Genomic DNA, 17,203 nt, shown 5'->3' with positions numbered 1-17,203 from the left:
AATTGGAACAACAGATTCACTAGCGACGAGCAGCAGGAGGTTAAGATTGTTGGCGAAGAGGACTGGAAATAGTGCGGCCAGAAGAGGAAACCGCAACGAAGAGGTTATGGCAATGTCTGGAGAAAAGACCTTTGGGTGTGCATTGAAGCACACACAACCCACACCGACTGCGGGCGTGGGCAGCCACGAGAGAGCAAGTCACCAATCAGGATCGTGGGGTTTTGACGAAAGAGGTAGTAACCCTCCAAGGTGCTTACTGCGTCTGGTACAACTGCAAGGTCTTGCTGCGGCTAGTGCGGCGGGCGGTGGTGGGGCCGGGGGCTCGAAAGATGCCTCGGTGCATCAATCATCATGTCTTGATTGCTGAGGCTGGCTGGGAATCACTGTGTCCCGCCTTTCGCAGGCAAACATTGCCGCAAAACGATGTGCTGGCTGCCCAGGCATAGCTGGGATATAGGCTTTGCCGGTGATATCTTCAGCCGAGTTTCCTGGCACAGCGCTGGCCTGCCTGTCGACACCTCGGGCAATTGGGAATGGATAGACGACTGTAATTATGGGTGCGCAGAGCAGACAGACCCCTGGCATCCTGCCCCAGGCCGTGCCGACTCCGCACGGGGGCCAAGCTCCTCCGCCCGCGGGGACTCCAGCCAGTCGCCGTCTATTGTCCGGGGTCGGACTGGGGTAGCTACCCGCACCCAGCCAGCGCCTTTGGTGTTGTCGTCGTGGCCGACCCGGCCTGCTCGGCTCAGCGTGGCCTCCTCTTTCTGGCCTGCTCCTTCCCTGCCAGGCCCGGTTTCTTGGGGATCTGGTCTCACTTTAGCCACAGCCGGTTTCCTCTTGCTGCCGCCTTTTCCACTTCCTCCACCACTTCTCCCACTTCGGCTTGCTTCTTCGTCGTTGTCGCCTTCACCTGCTGCGCATCTCTCGTCAAAGCGTCACCTTTCGATCCTCCCTGACCGCATCGGCAACCGCAAGCATCATCCGAGGCTCTACCTCATACCCATATCATATCCTCCCGCCATTCCTCCCGACTGGTTCACTGCCACCCAAGATGGTCATCCCTTCGCGATGGCAGGCCGACATCCCGACCTGCTCGGTGCAGCAGTGGGTGTTTGGCTCCCAGTTTGACGAGCTGCCGACGACGCCGCAGTTCATCGACCCGGAGCGGCCCGACACGCACCTGCTCACCGTCGCCGACTACCGCCTCTGGGCCAAGCGCATCGCCCTGGGCCTCACCCGGCGCGGCCTCGAGCCCGGCGACCGCGTGCTGCTCTTCTCAGGCAACAACATCTTCACGCCCGCCGTCTTCATGGGCGTGCTCATGGCCGGCGGCATCTTCACCGGCGCCAACCCGTCCTTTGTGCCCCGCGAGGTCGCCTACCAGCTCAAGGACTCGGGCGCAAAGTTCATGATCGCCGCCGACAAGAGTCTCGAGATCGCCCTCGAGGCCGCGCGCGAGGCCGGCCTGCCCACGTCGTCCATCTTTGCGTACGACGACACGGCGCTCGACCGGACGACGACGCCCGGCGGAAGCAGTCACCGGCTTGGGGTGAGCCACTGGACCTCGCTGCTCGCGGACCCGGCCGACGCCGCCAAGTACAGCTGGGTCGAGCCGGCCGACCCGCGGGCGGCGACGTGCTGCCTCAACTACTCTTCGGGGACGACGGGTGTGCCCAAGGGCGTCGAGATCACGCACCACGCGTACGTGGCCAACGGCGTGGGCGTCACGCACGTGGCCCGCATGCGGCCCGACTACGACGCCTGGCTCGCGCGCCAGCGCCAGCTGTGCTTCCTCCCGCTCTACCACGCCTTCGGCCAGACGTACTTTACCTGCAACTACCCGCACCTCCGGGTGCCCGTGTACATCATGCCGGCGTTCGACTTTGTCAAGTTCCTCGAGTACACGTCCCGGTTCCGCATCTCGGCCGTCACCGCCGTCCCGCCCATCGTAGTCGCCCTCGCCAAGCACCCCTTGTCCCGCAAGTTCGACCTCAGCGCGGTCGAGTCCATCGGGTGCGGCGCCGCTCCCTTGGCCGGCGAGATTGCCGAAGAGGTGGCCAAGCTCTGGCCTAAGGGCCATCTCCGCGTCCAGCAGGGCTGGGGCATGACCGAGGTGACGTGCACGAGCATGGGCTGGGACCCCCTAGACAAGGACCCGGCGCACGTGGCCAGCGTCGGAGAGATGATGCCCTCGTGCAAGGCGCGGCTCGTGGACCCCGTCACAGGCAAAGAAGTCACCGAGCCCAACGTCCGCGGAGAGCTCTGGGTCAGCGGGCCGACCACCATGAAGGGGTACTGGAACAAGCCCGACGCGACGGCCAGCACGGTGCACGTCGAGACCGCGGATGACGGCACGACCACGCGCTGGCTCAAGACGGGCGACGTGGCCTACGTCGACAAGTACGCCCCCGGCGCGCTCTTCTACATTGTCGACCGCCTCAAGGAGCTCATCAAGGTAAAAGGAAACCAGGTCGCCCCGGCCGAGCTCGAGGGCGTCCTGCTCGAGCACAAGGCCGTCGTCGACGCCGCCGTCGTGGGCGTCACCATCAACGGCGAGGAGCTGCCCAGGGCCTATGTCGTGCCTGACCCGTCTGCGGCGGCTCAGACGACCGAGCAGGACATTGCAAAGTGGATGGAGGGCAAGGTCGTCCGGTATAAGTGGCTTAAAGGTGGAGTCAAGTTTGTCAAGGAGATCCCCAAGAACCCGGTAGGTTCTTTTTCTTCTTCTTCTCTTTCTCCTTCCTCTTTTCCGCCCTTGTGTTTTTTTCTTGATCATGGCGACTAATGTGTATACCCGCTTCGCAGTCTGGCAAGATCCTCCGCAAGGTTCTGCGTGACCAGGCTGCCGCCGAGGTCGGCGACAACAAGCCCAAGCTATAGACGACGGGAGTCGAAGTGGGAAGCACGACAATCTCAAAGAGAGACGGCGATGATATATGCCCTCTGAGGATTCATCATAACGATACAACTGAATTTGGGGATCATGACGAGCGGTTCCGTACAACCTGTTTAGAATACATCTGATACATAGAGACCGCATATATGCCCCCACTCGGGATTCTGAACCGAGCCCACTGGCCTTTTGCGCCTCTCCATCTCCATGCCTATGTCACAGATGTCATTGTGTAGAGAAGGAACACACTAGACATGACCTGATCAGCCACTCACACCGTCGTCGTCCTCGTCGTCGTCGGACGAAACGACGCCCGACACAGCCTCCCTCATGGCCATCATTTCATATCCCAGCAGGACTCGGCATATAATGGTGTTCGCGCCAAAGCGCCACACTATACCCACCGCGTCGGCGAGGCTGATGAAGACGAGACTCGACAGAATTAGCGTCCCGTACAGCACGTGCGCGGCGGCGGAGACGCTGATGGCATAACCCAGAAACAGGTACAGATAGCCGTGCTTGCGGTGTTGGAGGATGACGGGATCCGCGTACGCCATGGGCGTGAATTCGCGGTGCAAGTATGTTGCTACGGCGGGCGGCAAAGTCGGTGGCTTCGGCTGTGATGCCTCGAGATGGTCCACCAAAAGGCCATTGCCAGGTCCTGCGCCAGAATCCTGTCGTTGCGACGACCTGTGAAGGTGAGCCAGGCCAACAGAAGACGACGGCGCACTTGTCTGCGGGATCTGGGAAAGAACAATGCTGCTCGGCGGGTGCGGCGTGAGGCTGCCCTGCCCGCTGCTGCTATGCGAGGTTTGAGACTGGCCATCGCTGTCGACCTCACTGACAGGCTTGAGCACTTGCACCCGCAGCAGGAGACTATACATGTGTCCGGCTTGTATCAAGATGACCAGATTGGCCCAGAGCCAAGGCTGCCAGATGGTAGCGGGCGCGTATATGCACACGGTCCAAGTGGCGAGCTGCCAGGCAACGACCTGGAGGTTGACAAAGGTCGTGACGGCGGCAAGATACTCGGTCGCTGCGATAGTGATGACCACGGCCCGCCTCTTGTCCTTCAAGTTGATATAGCGCAGACGTGGCCGCATGGTCTTGACGGCCTGACGCGATAGGTGTTGAACCGGATCGCTGAACGTGCCGGCCATGTCTGCGGAGACTATGGGACAGCTCGCGGCGATCAGGAAGGCGAGGACAGGTCTGCGCAGCGCCAGAGTGCCGACATCTGCAACCCGAGGCCCCATCTGCTGGATGATGAAAGGCGTCAAGCCCAGCACGAGGGCAGCTGTGGCTATCTCAGCCTTGCGGTATTCGGGAAACTCCTCGAGCAGGCAGTCTATCAACAGATAGGTTACCAGATTGCTCGAGTTGGTCGGGTCGAGATAGGCGGCATAGGCCTCTGAGCATTTGCCCTCGAGAAGCGGCCGGATACGGGGGTCCCATGCCGGAAATACCGTCTCAAACTGATGTGTTGGACGTTGAAGGGAGACCACAAAGGGCCAGGCGCAGAAGACGAATAGGAGGAGCCATAACTCCCACCTCTGGCGGGCGATAAATGACAGGCACGGCTGCAATGACATGGTCTGCGAGGCCGGGCGACTCGTCGCTGACCTGAAGGCTGGAGTGTTGCCATAGTGGAACCAGAAGAAAACAATCTATGAACGAAGCCTGGCCGAATGGTGCGGATGCTGGGAAATTATATGAGCTGTCGTGCCAGAAATCCGGCGGCCGAGGTACCAGCCAGGCAGATCAGCTCCCGACTATGGGCAAATCGGTGGCCAAACGAGATGGCCCTCAACCATTCTCGAGCCGTGGCTAAGCTGCATGCATGTCTTTATTTGACAAGGCTACATGCGGTGACAAAGCAGTCCGGACCATCCGCACCATTGAGTTGTACGAGAGACCAGCGATGGCGTGCATGTGCATCAAGTGTCAGCTTGCATTCGGGCGTCTCCTTTGGGCCAACGGGGAGCCTTTGAAATTATCACATACGAAAGGGCAAGGCTGCCGCATACTGGATGTCTTGGCCTACATATGCCGGTAGGAAGAAGAACGGATCTGAGTGGCCAGGAAGGCGTCAGTGAGTGCGGCACTGGCCGAAGGAAGCACCCAAGGCTACTGAGAGTGTAGACTACCCCTACGTGTGCCTCCTTGTGCTCAAACGAGAAATGAGGCGGAGATCCTGAAGGCGCAATCTGAGCAAGCTACAGACCAGCCGCTGACGACACTGTCAATGGTCCGCTCCTGGTCGTCGCTGCCCTCTAACCCACGGCTGTCTGCCCTCTCTGTGGCCACAGCCTCACATGGGAAGCTCAACGTTGAATCAATAACAACTGGGGTAAGGTCATCAAATCTCGTCATTCATGCTTGCTCTAGGTTGTATTTACAAGCGAGCACTCCGTCTCACATTCTCTCTGTCAGGAGAGCGCCCTGCGTAATTTGTCGTCAAAAATTGGGCAAAACCACCATTACCGCGCAACACAAACCCTGCTTCATCAAAGAGCAGGGCGAACCTGGATAGAACGCCGATGTCCCAAGAACATTTCCAAACTGCTGAACTCATGCGAGCAGCCCATCAGACCAACCTGAGTTAGTCTGCACGTCCCCGGTGGCTGCCCATCTTCTCAATCGAGCTCATGATGCCACTCCTCGAACTCAGGCCTTGGCCAGGACGAGCAAGCATGCCGTGGGAGCCGCCCAGCCTGTTCCTCTCGTGGCCAAGCCCACCGATCTTGCTCTCGCCGGGCTTCTTCACCGAGCCGGGGGCCCGAAGACCGCTCGATCGCACGCTCGCGAGGCTGTTTCGTGATTGCGGCACGGCTGGAGTCTTCGGCGGCTTGGCCGGGGTCGCTTGAGGCTTAGTATCCTCCTGCGTCTGGATGAAGCTCTGCATCGACTGCATTTGCATCATCTCCTCGGCAAGCTGGACGAGCTCCCCCTTCTCGACCCGCTCTCTCTCGAGCAGAACAAGTATCTCCGCGTTGTCTGCCTTGACACTCTTCACGATTGCCTTGAGCTGCTCGATCTCGGCCCGCATCTCCTTGATCTGTGCCGAGTCCTTGATTGACTGTTCGCGGCGCTCTTCGTCAATGACCGACATGTTGGGGTCGAACTTGGTCATCGTGGCGTTGCGACCGAGGCGCAGCTTCTCATTCTCCTCCTCAAACTCGCTGACCTTCTGCTCAAGCTCTCTAACCTTCTTCTCCCAGCGCTTCTCGTAGCTCTTCTTAAGCGCCGCAACCTTAGTCTCGTGCTTGCTCTTGTAAAGCGCATGAAGTTCCAGGCCAGCAGTCTCGACAGCAGCCGATATCTCCTTTTCGCGAGACAGCGCGGCCTTGGACTTCTCTGGAGACTTTTCGGCATCGGCGTAGGCCTTGCCAGCGCGCATGCCGGCCATTTTGCTCTCCGCCTCCTGGGCCATGATCTCGGCTGCCTCTCGTCGCTTCTCACTCTCTTCGAGGCGTGATTCTAGCGACTCGCACGCTTGTTGTCCCTTGGCGATCTCCTCCTTGACCTTGCGCAAGACGCCCTCCATCTCACGAGCTTGCCTGTCTCTGTCCTCCCTTTCGTCCAAGAGCGAGTCTCGCACGCCCTCGGCCTCCCTGAGCTGCTCCATGCACTCACCGACGCGCTTCTCAGCATCGCCAACGGCTGTTTTGAGGGACAGCACCTCGGCCTCTTTGCCGCTTAGAGATGCCTTTAGGCTACTGATCTCTGAGAGGAAAGCCGACTTGAGTGACTCCAGCTCTCGCTGCGTGACTGTGGGGATGCTTCTGGGTGTAGGTAGAGGAGGGATATCAAAGTCTAGTAGATTTGACTGGCGTCGTATAGGGGTAGAGGCGCTCTGCATGTTGCCAGTGGTGTTTGTTCTCCGCATGGGGGACTGTCTGGACGAGAAGCCGGCAAGCTGGTCGGTGAAGTCCATCAGCAGGTTGGTAGTGTTGCCCGACTCGTGAAATACTGGTGGGCGAGGTGTCCGGGCCGGGGAGAGGTCTGGCCTCTTGCGGGTAGACCCGGTGACTGTAGTGTCAAGTTTTGGGAACTTGCTGGGTGTCTGACCCAGCCGGGCAAACATTGTCATGTTTGGTACCGCGGAGAATGTGCTGAAAGTGCTGACCATGGTGTCGTCTGCACCGGCCCCATCGTCCTCGGCATGTACAGTGCCGGCAGACACAGAAGTCAGGTCGTGGTCATCCTCAGCAGTGTCAAGCATAACACTGTCCTCGTCTTCAAAGATCTTGATAGCCTTGGCAAGTTCCTTGTTCTGCTGCAGAGCGTCCTCGAGCGTGATGTCCTGCTCGGTGACAATAGGCTGTGGTTCGACAATCGGCGGAGAGGGTTCCGGCGCGTTGACACGCACGGGGAAACGCTTTTCTGGAGACGCTTTGCGAGGACTGCGCTGGCCACCGGATGGTAATCGATCTGGCGATCGCCCTTCTGACCTTGCATTGTCGTCTATGGAGCTGAGGATCTTGAGCGGGGAGAGCTCGGCACCGGACAATATTCTCGAGTGTCGTATCTTGCTCGGTGATGTGTTCTCCTTGTTGACGCTCGGCGCAGGCTTGGCTGGGGATACGAATGGAGAGCTCTGAGCGCCACTGTTGGCCACATTTGAGTCTGTGTTGTTCTGAGCTGGTGTCGCATCCGCGTCGAGACGGAGACTCGTCGAACGGGCTGTATTTGTAACGGCATCCATGACAGATGGTGTTTGCGGCCGTGAAGCCATTGCTGTGAGTGATGGTAGGTATGATACTGAGAGTCTGCAGGAGTAAACTACTGGACAGATGCTCGTGTCTGATCGGTGGTCCTTGGCTGATCGTTGGGCAAGCGACAGAACGAGGTTAAGCATGACATTTAAGACGCTAGCAGAGGTCTCGCGCTGGTGCTTGACGATAAACTGCTGGCGCATGACGACCAGCGCAGAGTCGGTGGGCTGGTTCACCCAGCAACCACGATCCTTTCGGCAAACAAAGCATGCGCCCCACTTTGACTGCCGAAACAGGGCGCTTGTCGTCACAACAACATTGCTTACGCTGGTTAGCGAACAAGTTGATTGCGAGGCACGTACGTCTGGAAATTCCCAGATGAGTCCGGGCGAGGCCAGAGTACTGGCGTGCGCCTCATTTCTTGACCAACCTTGGTGATTGTAGGGTGTCCTGCTCATGCACTCGAGAGCATTCTCTCAGTGCTTCCGTCTGCGCGCAGACCTGCCCAGATGTGGTCACCTTGAAGTATGGTGCAAACCCAACGAACTGTCCGAGACAACACGAATATTGGGACGCCAGGGCCATTGGCAGCGCATGGAAGATGTTGTGAACTCGTACATAAGGCCATGGCAACTTGCATTGCTGCTTAATGACTATTTAGTGCATGACCGTAAATCCCTGTCTTGATCGCAGAGTACCCCCCCCCCCTCTCGCAGCAGCCTCCCCGTTCTCGCAACATCAGGCAGAGATTGGCTCCTGTGCTTGTTCAGGTCAGCAAACTGTGAGTGGTGTCATGATATTTTTGATTCCTGCTTGGTTAAGACTGATCACCGGCTGACAGTCATCAGCAGTACACGGTAGCGAGTCACTTGTTCTGAACGGCAGTCCTGTTGCATACCAGGTGTCGCACGCCAGCTACGACAATAAGTCCCTTGAAATGCATTCTACCCGAAAATTAAAATCGCCAAGACGCCCTATACAATGATTTTTGGTAGCATGGTGATATGCTCTCTACACAAAGCACTCCCATGACGTGCAAGCTGTGTGTCAATCCTCTGTTTCGTCATACATGGTCGACCGTAACAAGCATGGACCGCTTCTTCCCCGTTCCAATGCCTCTCGCATTATAATGTTGCAGCAGCCTCCACTGCACCCGCAACCTTGAACCTCTTCTTGTTTGTCCATTGTATCTCGACGTCGTGGCTCCATTCCATATATCGCGCCCAGCCTAATTGCACCAGTTGGTCAGCTACGATGCCAATGATCGCCGGGTATCAAGCTTAGACGAGATGGCCTTGAACATACTCCAATACGCAAACTTCCTGCCAAAGTATTTCCCGGCAAAAGGCACAATGATCATGGTCAGCAGCAGCTGGAGCTGCTCGAGGCTGGCCTCCCACTCCTTTTGCGCATCGAAGTCATCGTCGGATTCGAAGCTCTCAGTTGAGGAAGACGGTAGCGAGTCGATGTCATCGTCGTGGTCTGATGAGGCCGGAATGTCGGGCACGGTGAATGAATCGGAGAGAGACATGTCGGTTCTGCGTTCGCGGCCCTTGCCTACTACAGTTCGGCGAGGATGAGAGGAGCGGTCGCAGGCGCGCGGATGGTGGCTAAGGGCTGAGGGATTCTAGGCAGCCTGCTGAGCGTGTCTGCATGGGCCTCGTCGGTTAAGGCAGTCGTCGGTTAAGGCAGTCGTCGGTTAAGGCAGTCGTCGGTGGATGGCGGCGACGTCTACGTCGGGGCTCGACTCGGCCCGATGATGCTATTGTCACTAGAAGATGTCGAGGCCAGCTCCGGGGGTTTGGAGGCACGCGCACCCAGCAGATGGAACGGGAGCTCCTCCTCGCCGGCAAGCAAGTGGGGACCCCTCGTGGAAGAGGGTACATGACAAACACTGGCAGGTTCCGCCCGAGGAGATGTATCTCTGGGCAGCCCCTTTGCCCATGTGTGGGTCATGGTGTCATTGATTGGCTGTCAATCACCTCCGAAGCCGCGGAACGTCACAGTAGGTCGCCTTCAGGGTGAGCCATGAACTTAAAGACCACCACAAGCCGAGGTGGAAAAGTAACTGCGACTTTACTATTGTTTGTGGTTTAGAGTTTAGGTCCCAAGCAACAGCCATCGCAGGTGACTAGAAGAAACGCGAGAATGATGATCTCCAGCTTGGCTGTTGGAGATTTCCAAAGCATATTACCTAACGTACGTACGCACACAGGTCAGCAGTTGACTCCCTAGAGCAAGTACCTGCTTGCGGCGCGGGTGCCCAAGGTGTCTATCTGAAGACTGGGGCTGCGTGCGACTACGTTAGGCGGCGCCAGTGCTTCTCTTCCCTTCTAGCCCAAACGTCATTTGCGAAACACATTTTCGACCGCATCAACCATCTGCACTTCTGAGTAGTCCCAAGCAGCAGCTGGGGGGGATATACACGCGCAGATATCATATTTTGCCCTTCAAAATCTCCAGGAGGGGTCGCCAGGCACACACTACGAGTCGCAAATCGACATCGCAATACACTCTACTCCCATTCTTCCAACACGATTTCAGTCAGATACTTCCGGAGTCTGTCTCGCAGATTCAAAGCACCAAGCACTCACAGCCAAACGACTCCATCCCCACGCGAGTCCTACGTACTCAGGCGCAGGTCGGCTCCATCCTCTACGGCGTCGCAGGAAGCACCGTCGCACAGGACTTTGCGTGGCCCAGCATGGCTGACACCGAGGTAAGTGTGATGTCTCCCATTTCTTCATTCCCAGCACCCAATCACGATTTTGTCCGTCATGATGCCGCTATCATGGTGGCGAAAAGGGCGCTCTTCCCAAGAGGCTTTCCTAGGCGGTGGTTCGGGCGCATCCTGCTTAACCACATATAGGCACGTTGCGCCGTGGCCGTTCTGCCTCAAGCGAGGCCTGCCGCAATCCGACGCAGACCAGGTGTGCAGATGGTGTTACCACCTTGTGTGCACTGGCTGCTCGTCTTTGTGGAAGAGCCGCGAAGTTTGCACGAGTATGCTCAGCAGTACCAACAGCCTCACCTGCATCCAGCCGCAGACTCGCCTCTCGCACCTCTTATGCAGCGTCCTCAAGTGGTGGCACTGCAGAGATGCCAGGTGTTGCTGTGGTGGTGAGCCGCTGCCGCCGCAACTGGCACGCTAGACAACCCCTCCCCCCACATTGGACGACCGCACCAAAAATTCCAGGCATTATTCACCCAAGCATGTTAAGAGTCATACCTCTCTACATGCGCTGCCCCGGTTGCGCACTGCACAGTCACCACCGTGCACCACCGCCTTTGAATTGCCTCGCCACTCCCAGCCCACTCCCTCCTCCCCGTCACTTCGCATCGTCCCTCTTAGCCGCCCCACCGACAGAAACTCGATTCTGCCCCTCGACCTCATCATTTTCTTTGGTTGACACGAACGACCACCCGCCCCGCAGGAACAACGACCCTCGATCCCAGACCGCAAACAGCGCAAGTCGGTAGTTTTCGATTCAGAGACAACCATCGTCGAGGCAGACGGCAAGGTCACCACCATGGCTTCCCCCGAAGAGACCAAGGTCACGGCAGAGTCCCACACCCCAAGTACGCAGCCGCTCTCTGACGCCCTTGGAGCCTTCACTGATCCTAAAGAAGCTCCTGTCGATGACGCGCCCCCAGCCGAGGAGGGTGGCCTCGACCTCACGATGAAAAAGAAGAAGAAGAAGAAGGTCCCCAAGGAGGGCGAAGAGGATGCCGAGGCTGGCGACGCGCCCGCTGATGGTGCCGACGGCGGCCTCGACCTCAGCATCAAGAAGAAGAAGAAGAAGAAGGTCAAGACTGAGGAGGGCGACGAGTTCGCTGCCAAGCTTGCCGCGCTGGACCTCGACAAGGAAGGAGAGGGCGCCGATGCCGAGGCTGAGGGCGAGGAGGAGTCCGGCGACATGGAGAAGGGAACAGGCATCTGGAAGCACGACGAGACTAAGAACATTGGCTACGACCTCCTCCTGAGCCGCTTCTTCAGCCTGCTGTCCCAGAAGAACCCCGACCACGCGTCGACCGGCTCCAAGAGCTACAAGATCCCCCCTCCCCAGTGTCTGCGCGAAGGCAACAAGAAGACCATCTTTGCCAACATTCCCGAGATTTGCAAGAGGATGAAGCGGTACGTATTACCCTGTCCACAACTCCCACTCCTTGCAGCTATGTACTGACGCGGTCGTGATGATAGTACCGAGGAGCACGTGACTGCTTACTTGTTCGCTGAGTTGGGTACGAGCGGTTCCGTTGACGGCAGCAGGCGTCTCGTCATCAAGGGTCGTTTCCAGCAGAAGCAGATCGAGAACGTCTTGAGAAAGTACATTCTGGAATATGTCACATGCAAGGTCAGTACATTTTGTCGACGTGAGCGTAATCACCGAGGCGCAGCTGTGCTAATTATGGATGTCATTTCTAGACATGCCGCTCACCCGACACCGAGCTCAACAAGGGAGAGAACCGTCTGTACTTCATCACATGCAACTCATGCGGTTCTCGGCGGTCCGTCACGGCGATCAAGACTGGTTTCTCTGCCCAGGTCGGCAAGAGAAAGAAGATGCGTGCTTAAGCGATTCAGAACTATGCTGTGGGGATGGTTATACTTGCGTGGCCAGGACAAACGAGCCCTCCGCCAGCCCTCTTGTACTCGCCGGCTCTCCGGCTTTTTCGGCGTCTTTCGGCTGGCATGAGGAGTCTCATGAGACATGTGGAAAAGTATATGTCTTTTACAGGTATCAGAAATTGAGACATGAACCATTTTCTGGGCTACCAGAACCGAATGATAAAGCAAGCGCTACGCGGGTGACCAGAGGCCAACAAGTGAACGATCGGCCGACTTGCATGCTGTTGAACAAGGGTTTAGAGGCAATCCATATTGGGGGCGATGTGAAACTATACTTATACATGTGCTTACAGCTGCACTTGTTGCTGATATGTTAGACTGGGCACATGCCACGTGCCAGCCTTCGGGTGAAGGAAACGCCTCTAAAGCACCTGGGAGTCACATTTAGGGCTGCAAGGCAAACGGGCATTCTGGGCGATAGTGCCGGCCGCTTCGGCAATGTGTCCGGGTTCGCTACATTCCTTCCAGCTCTCCCGGGCCAGCCAGGAGCGGTCCATAGCCATTCAAGGTAACTCTCTGGCCCGTTCGAAAGTTGATACCTCCTTGAGAAAACGTGATCGTTAATAGAGAACGAGCCTCTTTGATATCGAGAAAAGTAGTGTCGACTGTGTACGTTGTAGGCATGCATCGTTCGTCGCTGGGCAAGTTGCACAACTCTGGAGAGTCTGGCCCCCGGGAATGCAGTTCGCATCGGCGTGAAAGCCGGCGGCCGCCTCCACTTTTTGCAGCGCAGCTTCCGAAGAGGGGCCTCCGCAACACGCGCCACCCATCATCGGCTTCCCTTCCGATAACACCTCGAGCAAGCAGGGCGCCCGGAGGAGGTCAACCGTCGTCGGCGCCCACACAACCCCCTGGCACCCTGCCGTGGTGCCTCCTTGGAGCCAATGAGCCGCCGCTTCGATGCCGTTAGTCAGGTTCTTGGGGTCTGATTTGGGGAAGTCGAGGGGGTGGCACTATGTCATCGGGGTGCGAAATGGGGGAGGAGGAGGGGACATTTGGTGGGACAGATAAAGAACGTTCGCGGCCGCTGTCCCATGTGCGTGCGCGCGTGTCGTGAGAAGTCTGGTTCCGCTGTTCTGTACTTCTGTTACTGACGGTCGAAGTATCCGTCAATCTGAATACATCAATGAGTGCCCAGCAGGAGAGCATTGTGCCCCAGCTCGTCGAGCTGCTCGACAGCACGCGTGGTGTCAAGGTTCAGATCGACAGTGAGTCGCGTTTTCTGTGCCTCGTGCGGATGTCTAAAAGAGATCTATCTCGCTGACTGCCCCCTCTAAAAAGACCATGAACCACATTCAGTCAAGGCCATCGGGGCCGTAGCAGCAGTCCTTCGCAAGAGCTCACACCCACGTGAGGCCGATGCTCTCGAGCAGGTCGTCACGATAGCGAGAAACACACCCGACTATGGTGGCATGGGTCTCGGCACCGAAGCCACCACAGGCGTCTCCGACAATGATCGCTCCGAGCTCGTGTTCCTGGCCTCGGCGTGGCTCGAGTCACTCAACTCGGCGGACCGGGCGTCGCGCACGCTGCGGCCGACGGCTGGCCCGCCGCCCGCGGGCAGGAGGCCGATGAACGTGACGGAGAAGATCTTTGCGTTCCACGATGTCGAGAGCAAAGGTTGGGTCCGGCCCGGCGAGATGATCCGCGTCAGTGTGGACTGGATCATGTCGAGCGAGCAGAGCTGGCATGTAAGTGATGCACAGCGCAGTCCTCACTGGGAACCCACCTCGGTCTATATAGGCCTGGTCGACTTACACAACATTTCCAGGGCATGGTGCAAGTCTACAACCGCCTCGGCGACCCAGGCATTTTCCGCAACGACCGGCTCTGGCTGGCCGGCGACCACATTGTCGAGCCGCGCAACATGCACACGCCGCTGTCGCAGGACCTCATGGCCAAGGTTGCGAAGGCACGCAGGGACTTCAAGATGACCGAGTATCAGGGGTACAACTACACCATTATGCACACGGAGTTTTTCCGCGAGCGGACACAGCCGGGCATGCTCATCATCGGTAGTGACAGCCACACTTGCAGCAGCGGTGCTAATGGGTGCTTGTCGATCGGCATGGGCGCTGCGGATGTCACGAGTAAGTCTTCGGACCTCCAAAGCCTGCAGACCTACAATGATGCGTGGCGCTGACCAGAGGCTTCCAAAACTAGTGGCTTTGGTTACGGGTGAGACCTGGTTCAAGGTCCCTGAAGTCGTCGAGATCCGCTTCGTCGGCAAACCACCAAGAGGCGTCGGTGGCAAGGACGTCATCCTCTACGTCTTGCAGCAGCTCAAGAGAAACACTGTGGCGGCAGACAGGGTCGTCGAGTACACAGGACCGGGCCTGGAGTATCTCAGTCCCGATGCCCGCTTTGCTGTTGCCAACATGACTACCGTAAGCGATGCTCCCCCCGGCGCAGAACATTAATATTTTGAGGACTTGGAAACTGATCACAGCACTACGCCCCTAAATAGGAGTTTGGCGGCATCACTGGGATATTTGCGCCGGATCACATCACCGAGAACTTCATCAACCAGCGCAAGCTGGCTCGGCACAAGGACAACAGCTTCTACTTCAGGGCCGACGCCGGGTGCGAGTACGTCGAAACGCACACCATCGATCTCACCCACGCGGAGCCATTCATCGCGCGGTACCCCAGCCCAGACGACGTCGTGTCCATCAGCGAGATGAACGGCAAGGAACTCGACGGCTGCTTCATCGGCGCATGCACTACAGCCGAGGAGGACATCATCATGGGTGCGCTCGTGCTACAGGCGGGTCTCAAGGCCGGCAAGAAGCCCGTCAGCAAGGGACTTCGCAAGGTCGTGCCGGGCAGCAGGCCGATTCTGGACAAGCTGCGAAAGTCTGGTCTCGCGGATGCGTATGAGCAGGCCGGTTTTGAGATTGGCGTTCCTGGCTGTAGCTATTGCGTCGGCATGAGCACGGATGTTGCTGGCGATGGCGAGGTGTGGCTGAGCAGCCAGAACCGGAATTTCAAGAATAGGATGGGTCCTGGTGAGTTACTTGTACTCCTCTGGCAACTTCTCAGTGGGATGATGCTGTCATCTTACAAGGCGTACGTACTTTGACTAACACGGAGACATCTAGGCTCCATCGGAAACCTTGCGTCTGCAGCAACCGTGGCAGCCTCGTCATTTGATATGAAGATGACTTCACCGCTCGAGCTCATTTCCAAGATTTCCGAGGATGAATGGAATAGAGTCAAGGGCAAAGGCTCATTATCCTCGGGGCCTCGCGGCGCTGAACCGCAATGGGTCGAGCCCGCTGAGCCAGAAGGCCACTCCTCGACTGTGGAACCGCCGTCCGCAGGTGACAACACATCCGGGACAGCAGAAGCAGCTTCCAAGACAATCGCTACTGCTGCGAGCACCGACGACGACACGAATGCGTCCCAAGAGGAAGCCGCCAGCACCCTCAAGAGCATATCCGCTACAATCTATCGACTAGGCGACTTCATCGACACGGACGCCCTCGCGCCAGCGCAGTTCCTCGTCACGGCCAAGGACGACAAGGAATTCGGCACGCACTGCCTGGAATACACGAACCCAGACTTTCGGCAGCGGGTGGCGGACGGCTCAACCGTCGTCGTCGCCGGCAAGGCATTCGGGTGCGGCTCGTCCCGCATGGAGGCCGTGCAGGCCCTGCTCGGCGTGGGCGTCGAGTGCGTCATCGCCAAGTCGTTTGCCTTTATCTACTCGCGCAACCAGCCCAGCCTGGGCCTCCTGGGCATCACCATCACGGACGAGGCGTTCTACGAGGCCGCGCAGGACGGCGCGGGCATCGACGTCGATCTCGTCGCCAACGTCGCCCGCGTCGGCGGCAAGGAGTTTGCGTTCGAGCTCAGCCAGATGGAGAAGAGCCTGACCAGTCTTGGCGGCGTGGCGCCCGCGTTCAACAAGTTTGGTAAAAAGATCTTTGACGCCCTCACGAGCGGCAGTCGGGGAGTGACGAAGTCGCTCAAGCAGAGTCACGGCGGCTCGGCAGGGGCGGCGGGCTCGTTGAATTGGTAGAAGCATTATGGAACGGTTTATTTTTGTGGCTCAATTATTTACAGAGTGTATAAGTTAACTTGGACATATCAACCGAGATTAACGAAACGGGAAGATGCCCCGTTAGATCTTCCGAGGGCCGTTCAGAGACAGGCATGTGCTGTTTTAATCTACTGAACCATCACGGTTTGTAAGAGGGACGGAGCCACTCCTGGGGCACATCCAATGAAATTGTAATGGAGACCAGGGTGCTTTCACGTTGTTCAGCTTCTCTGGATTCACGAGCCAATAGCGCCATGTTTCAAGACGCCAGAACAATAAGTGGTCAAGTTGACACTACCGGTACAGGAAAAGGCTATCGAATTTCGGTAAACACTTTTCAGCTCATTCGGGATTCGGCTGCCGTCTTTTTCGTCGTCGGTATGGTCTCGGGCCTGAACCCTCTTAGACTCTGGAATCACTTTGAAGCATTACGCCTGGAAGATCTCCTGAAAAGGAAGCTTTCGGCTGAAGGATTGATTGCAAAGCTAGTCCATTCGCAACATCCATGTCTTGAATGTACAGCGCTCGAGAGGCGTTGATTGATCTGCCGTCTGGAAATTTCGTCATCGTTGTCACAAACACAGACAAGCGGCATATCGCGTCCCTGGTGTGGCGCTTTTCTCGGCACATACCGCCAATTATACAAATGGTCGACGAAGCCTACAAAGCGACTTTGCTCCCGGTTGATGCACCCGATATCCATCGAGAGCCAATAAAGGCGACAGCGCGCAGCCGCAGCCGCAGCAGCAGCAGCAGGCTGAGTCGGACGTCTAAGGTCGCATGATCGCAAGTGGGAGGAAGTGAGTGGTAGCCAGCGCAAGGCTCTGCCAAGAGGCTGCCTGAAGCTGCGGCGATGCAACAACTCCAAGGTAGCATCTGCCCTCCATGATGAAAGCCACCACGACTCGGCGGATGCT

The 17,203-nt window shown here is 57.7% G+C and overlaps 6 protein-coding genes across 6 annotated transcripts; 3 read left to right on the top strand and 3 right to left on the bottom strand.

The window, feature by feature from the left end:
• The first annotated feature begins 775 nt into the window (after positions 1–775).
• On the top strand, positions 776–3,274 carry B0I36DRAFT_423891 (AMP-binding enzyme). Its single transcript, XM_046162261.1, has 2 exons — positions 776–2,707; positions 2,806–3,274. Exons 1-2 carry the CDS (start codon positions 1,052–1,054, stop codon positions 2,878–2,880), a joined length of 1,731 nt encoding a protein of 576 aa, XP_046009059.1. The 5' UTR covers positions 776–1,051; the 3' UTR covers positions 2,881–3,274.
• Positions 3,044–4,540, bottom strand: B0I36DRAFT_386229 (uncharacterized protein). Its single transcript, XM_046161102.1, has one exon. It carries the CDS (start codon positions 4,483–4,485, stop codon positions 3,157–3,159), a length of 1,329 nt encoding a protein of 442 aa, XP_046009058.1. The 5' UTR covers positions 4,486–4,540; the 3' UTR covers positions 3,044–3,156.
• A 695-nt stretch (positions 4,541–5,235) lies between these two features.
• B0I36DRAFT_329252 (uncharacterized protein) lies at positions 5,236–7,772 on the bottom strand. The gene has a single exon (XM_046154697.1). The coding sequence runs from the start codon at positions 7,752–7,754 to the stop codon at positions 5,496–5,498; it is 2,259 nt and encodes a 752-aa protein (XP_046009057.1). The 5' UTR covers positions 7,755–7,772; the 3' UTR covers positions 5,236–5,495.
• Positions 7,773–8,353: 581 nt separating this feature from the next.
• Positions 8,354–9,498, bottom strand: B0I36DRAFT_329250 (uncharacterized protein). Its single transcript, XM_046154696.1, has 2 exons — positions 8,917–9,498; positions 8,354–8,839 (listed from the first exon to the last, which is right to left on the bottom strand). Exons 1-2 carry the CDS (start codon positions 9,140–9,142, stop codon positions 8,736–8,738), a joined length of 330 nt encoding a protein of 109 aa, XP_046009056.1. The 5' UTR covers positions 9,143–9,498; the 3' UTR covers positions 8,354–8,735.
• An 817-nt stretch (positions 9,499–10,315) lies between these two features.
• Positions 10,316–12,187, top strand: B0I36DRAFT_365498 (domain found in IF2B/IF5-domain-containing protein; the record flags this gene model as incomplete). The annotated part of the gene is made up of 4 exons (XM_046159147.1): positions 10,316–10,330; positions 11,046–11,746; positions 11,813–11,966; positions 12,038–12,187. 4 exons carry the CDS (start codon positions 10,316–10,318, stop codon positions 12,185–12,187), a joined length of 1,020 nt encoding a protein of 339 aa, XP_046009055.1.
• Positions 12,188–13,227: 1,040 nt separating this feature from the next.
• B0I36DRAFT_149721 (3-isopropylmalate dehydratase large subunit 2) lies at positions 13,228–16,373 on the top strand. The gene is made up of 6 exons (XM_046148493.1): positions 13,228–13,449; positions 13,523–13,932; positions 14,013–14,331; positions 14,405–14,628; positions 14,709–15,249; positions 15,343–16,373. Exons 1-6 carry the CDS (start codon positions 13,368–13,370, stop codon positions 16,263–16,265), a joined length of 2,499 nt encoding a protein of 832 aa, XP_046009054.1. The 5' UTR covers positions 13,228–13,367; the 3' UTR covers positions 16,266–16,373.
• Positions 16,374–17,203: the final 830 nt, after the last annotated feature.

Source organism: Microdochium trichocladiopsis (assembly GCF_020744255.1).
Source record: "Microdochium trichocladiopsis strain MPI-CAGE-CH-0230 chromosome Unknown B0I36scaffold_8, whole genome shotgun sequence".
In the NCBI taxonomy this organism is placed as follows: Eukaryota; Fungi; Ascomycota; class Sordariomycetes; order Xylariales; family Microdochiaceae; genus Microdochium; species Microdochium trichocladiopsis.
This window is presented reverse-complemented; position numbering and strand designations above follow the sequence as displayed.

What these genes read in the sequence shown, in the direction of transcription:
- B0I36DRAFT_423891 (XM_046162261.1), top strand. Translation starts at nt 1,052, where the DNA reads ATGGTCATCCCTTCGCGATGGCAGGCCGACATCCCGACCTGCTCGGTG. An exon ending in AGGAGATCCCCAAGAACCCG is followed by an intron (nt 2,708 to 2,805) that starts GTAGGTTCTTTT and finishes CCCGCTTCGCAG; the next exon opens with TCTGGCAAGATCCTCCGCAA.
- B0I36DRAFT_386229 (XM_046161102.1), bottom strand. Translation starts at nt 4,485, where the DNA reads ATGTCATTGCAGCCGTGCCTGTCATTTATCGCCCGCCAGAGGTGGGAG.
- B0I36DRAFT_329252 (XM_046154697.1), bottom strand. Translation starts at nt 7,754, where the DNA reads ATGCTTAACCTCGTTCTGTCGCTTGCCCAACGATCAGCCAAGGACCAC.
- B0I36DRAFT_329250 (XM_046154696.1), bottom strand. Translation starts at nt 9,142, where the DNA reads ATGTCTCTCTCCGATTCATTCACCGTGCCCGACATTCCGGCCTCATCA. An exon ending in CAGGAAGTTTGCGTATTGGA is followed by an intron (nt 8,840 to 8,916) that starts GTATGTTCAAGG and finishes TGGTGCAATTAG; the next exon opens with GCTGGGCGCGATATATGGAA.
- B0I36DRAFT_149721 (XM_046148493.1), top strand. Translation starts at nt 13,368, where the DNA reads ATGAGTGCCCAGCAGGAGAGCATTGTGCCCCAGCTCGTCGAGCTGCTC. An exon ending in GGGCGCTGCGGATGTCACGA is followed by an intron (nt 14,332 to 14,404) that starts GTAAGTCTTCGG and finishes TTCCAAAACTAG; the next exon opens with TGGCTTTGGTTACGGGTGAG. An exon ending in CAAGAATAGGATGGGTCCTG is followed by an intron (nt 15,250 to 15,342) that starts GTGAGTTACTTG and finishes GGAGACATCTAG; the next exon opens with GCTCCATCGGAAACCTTGCG.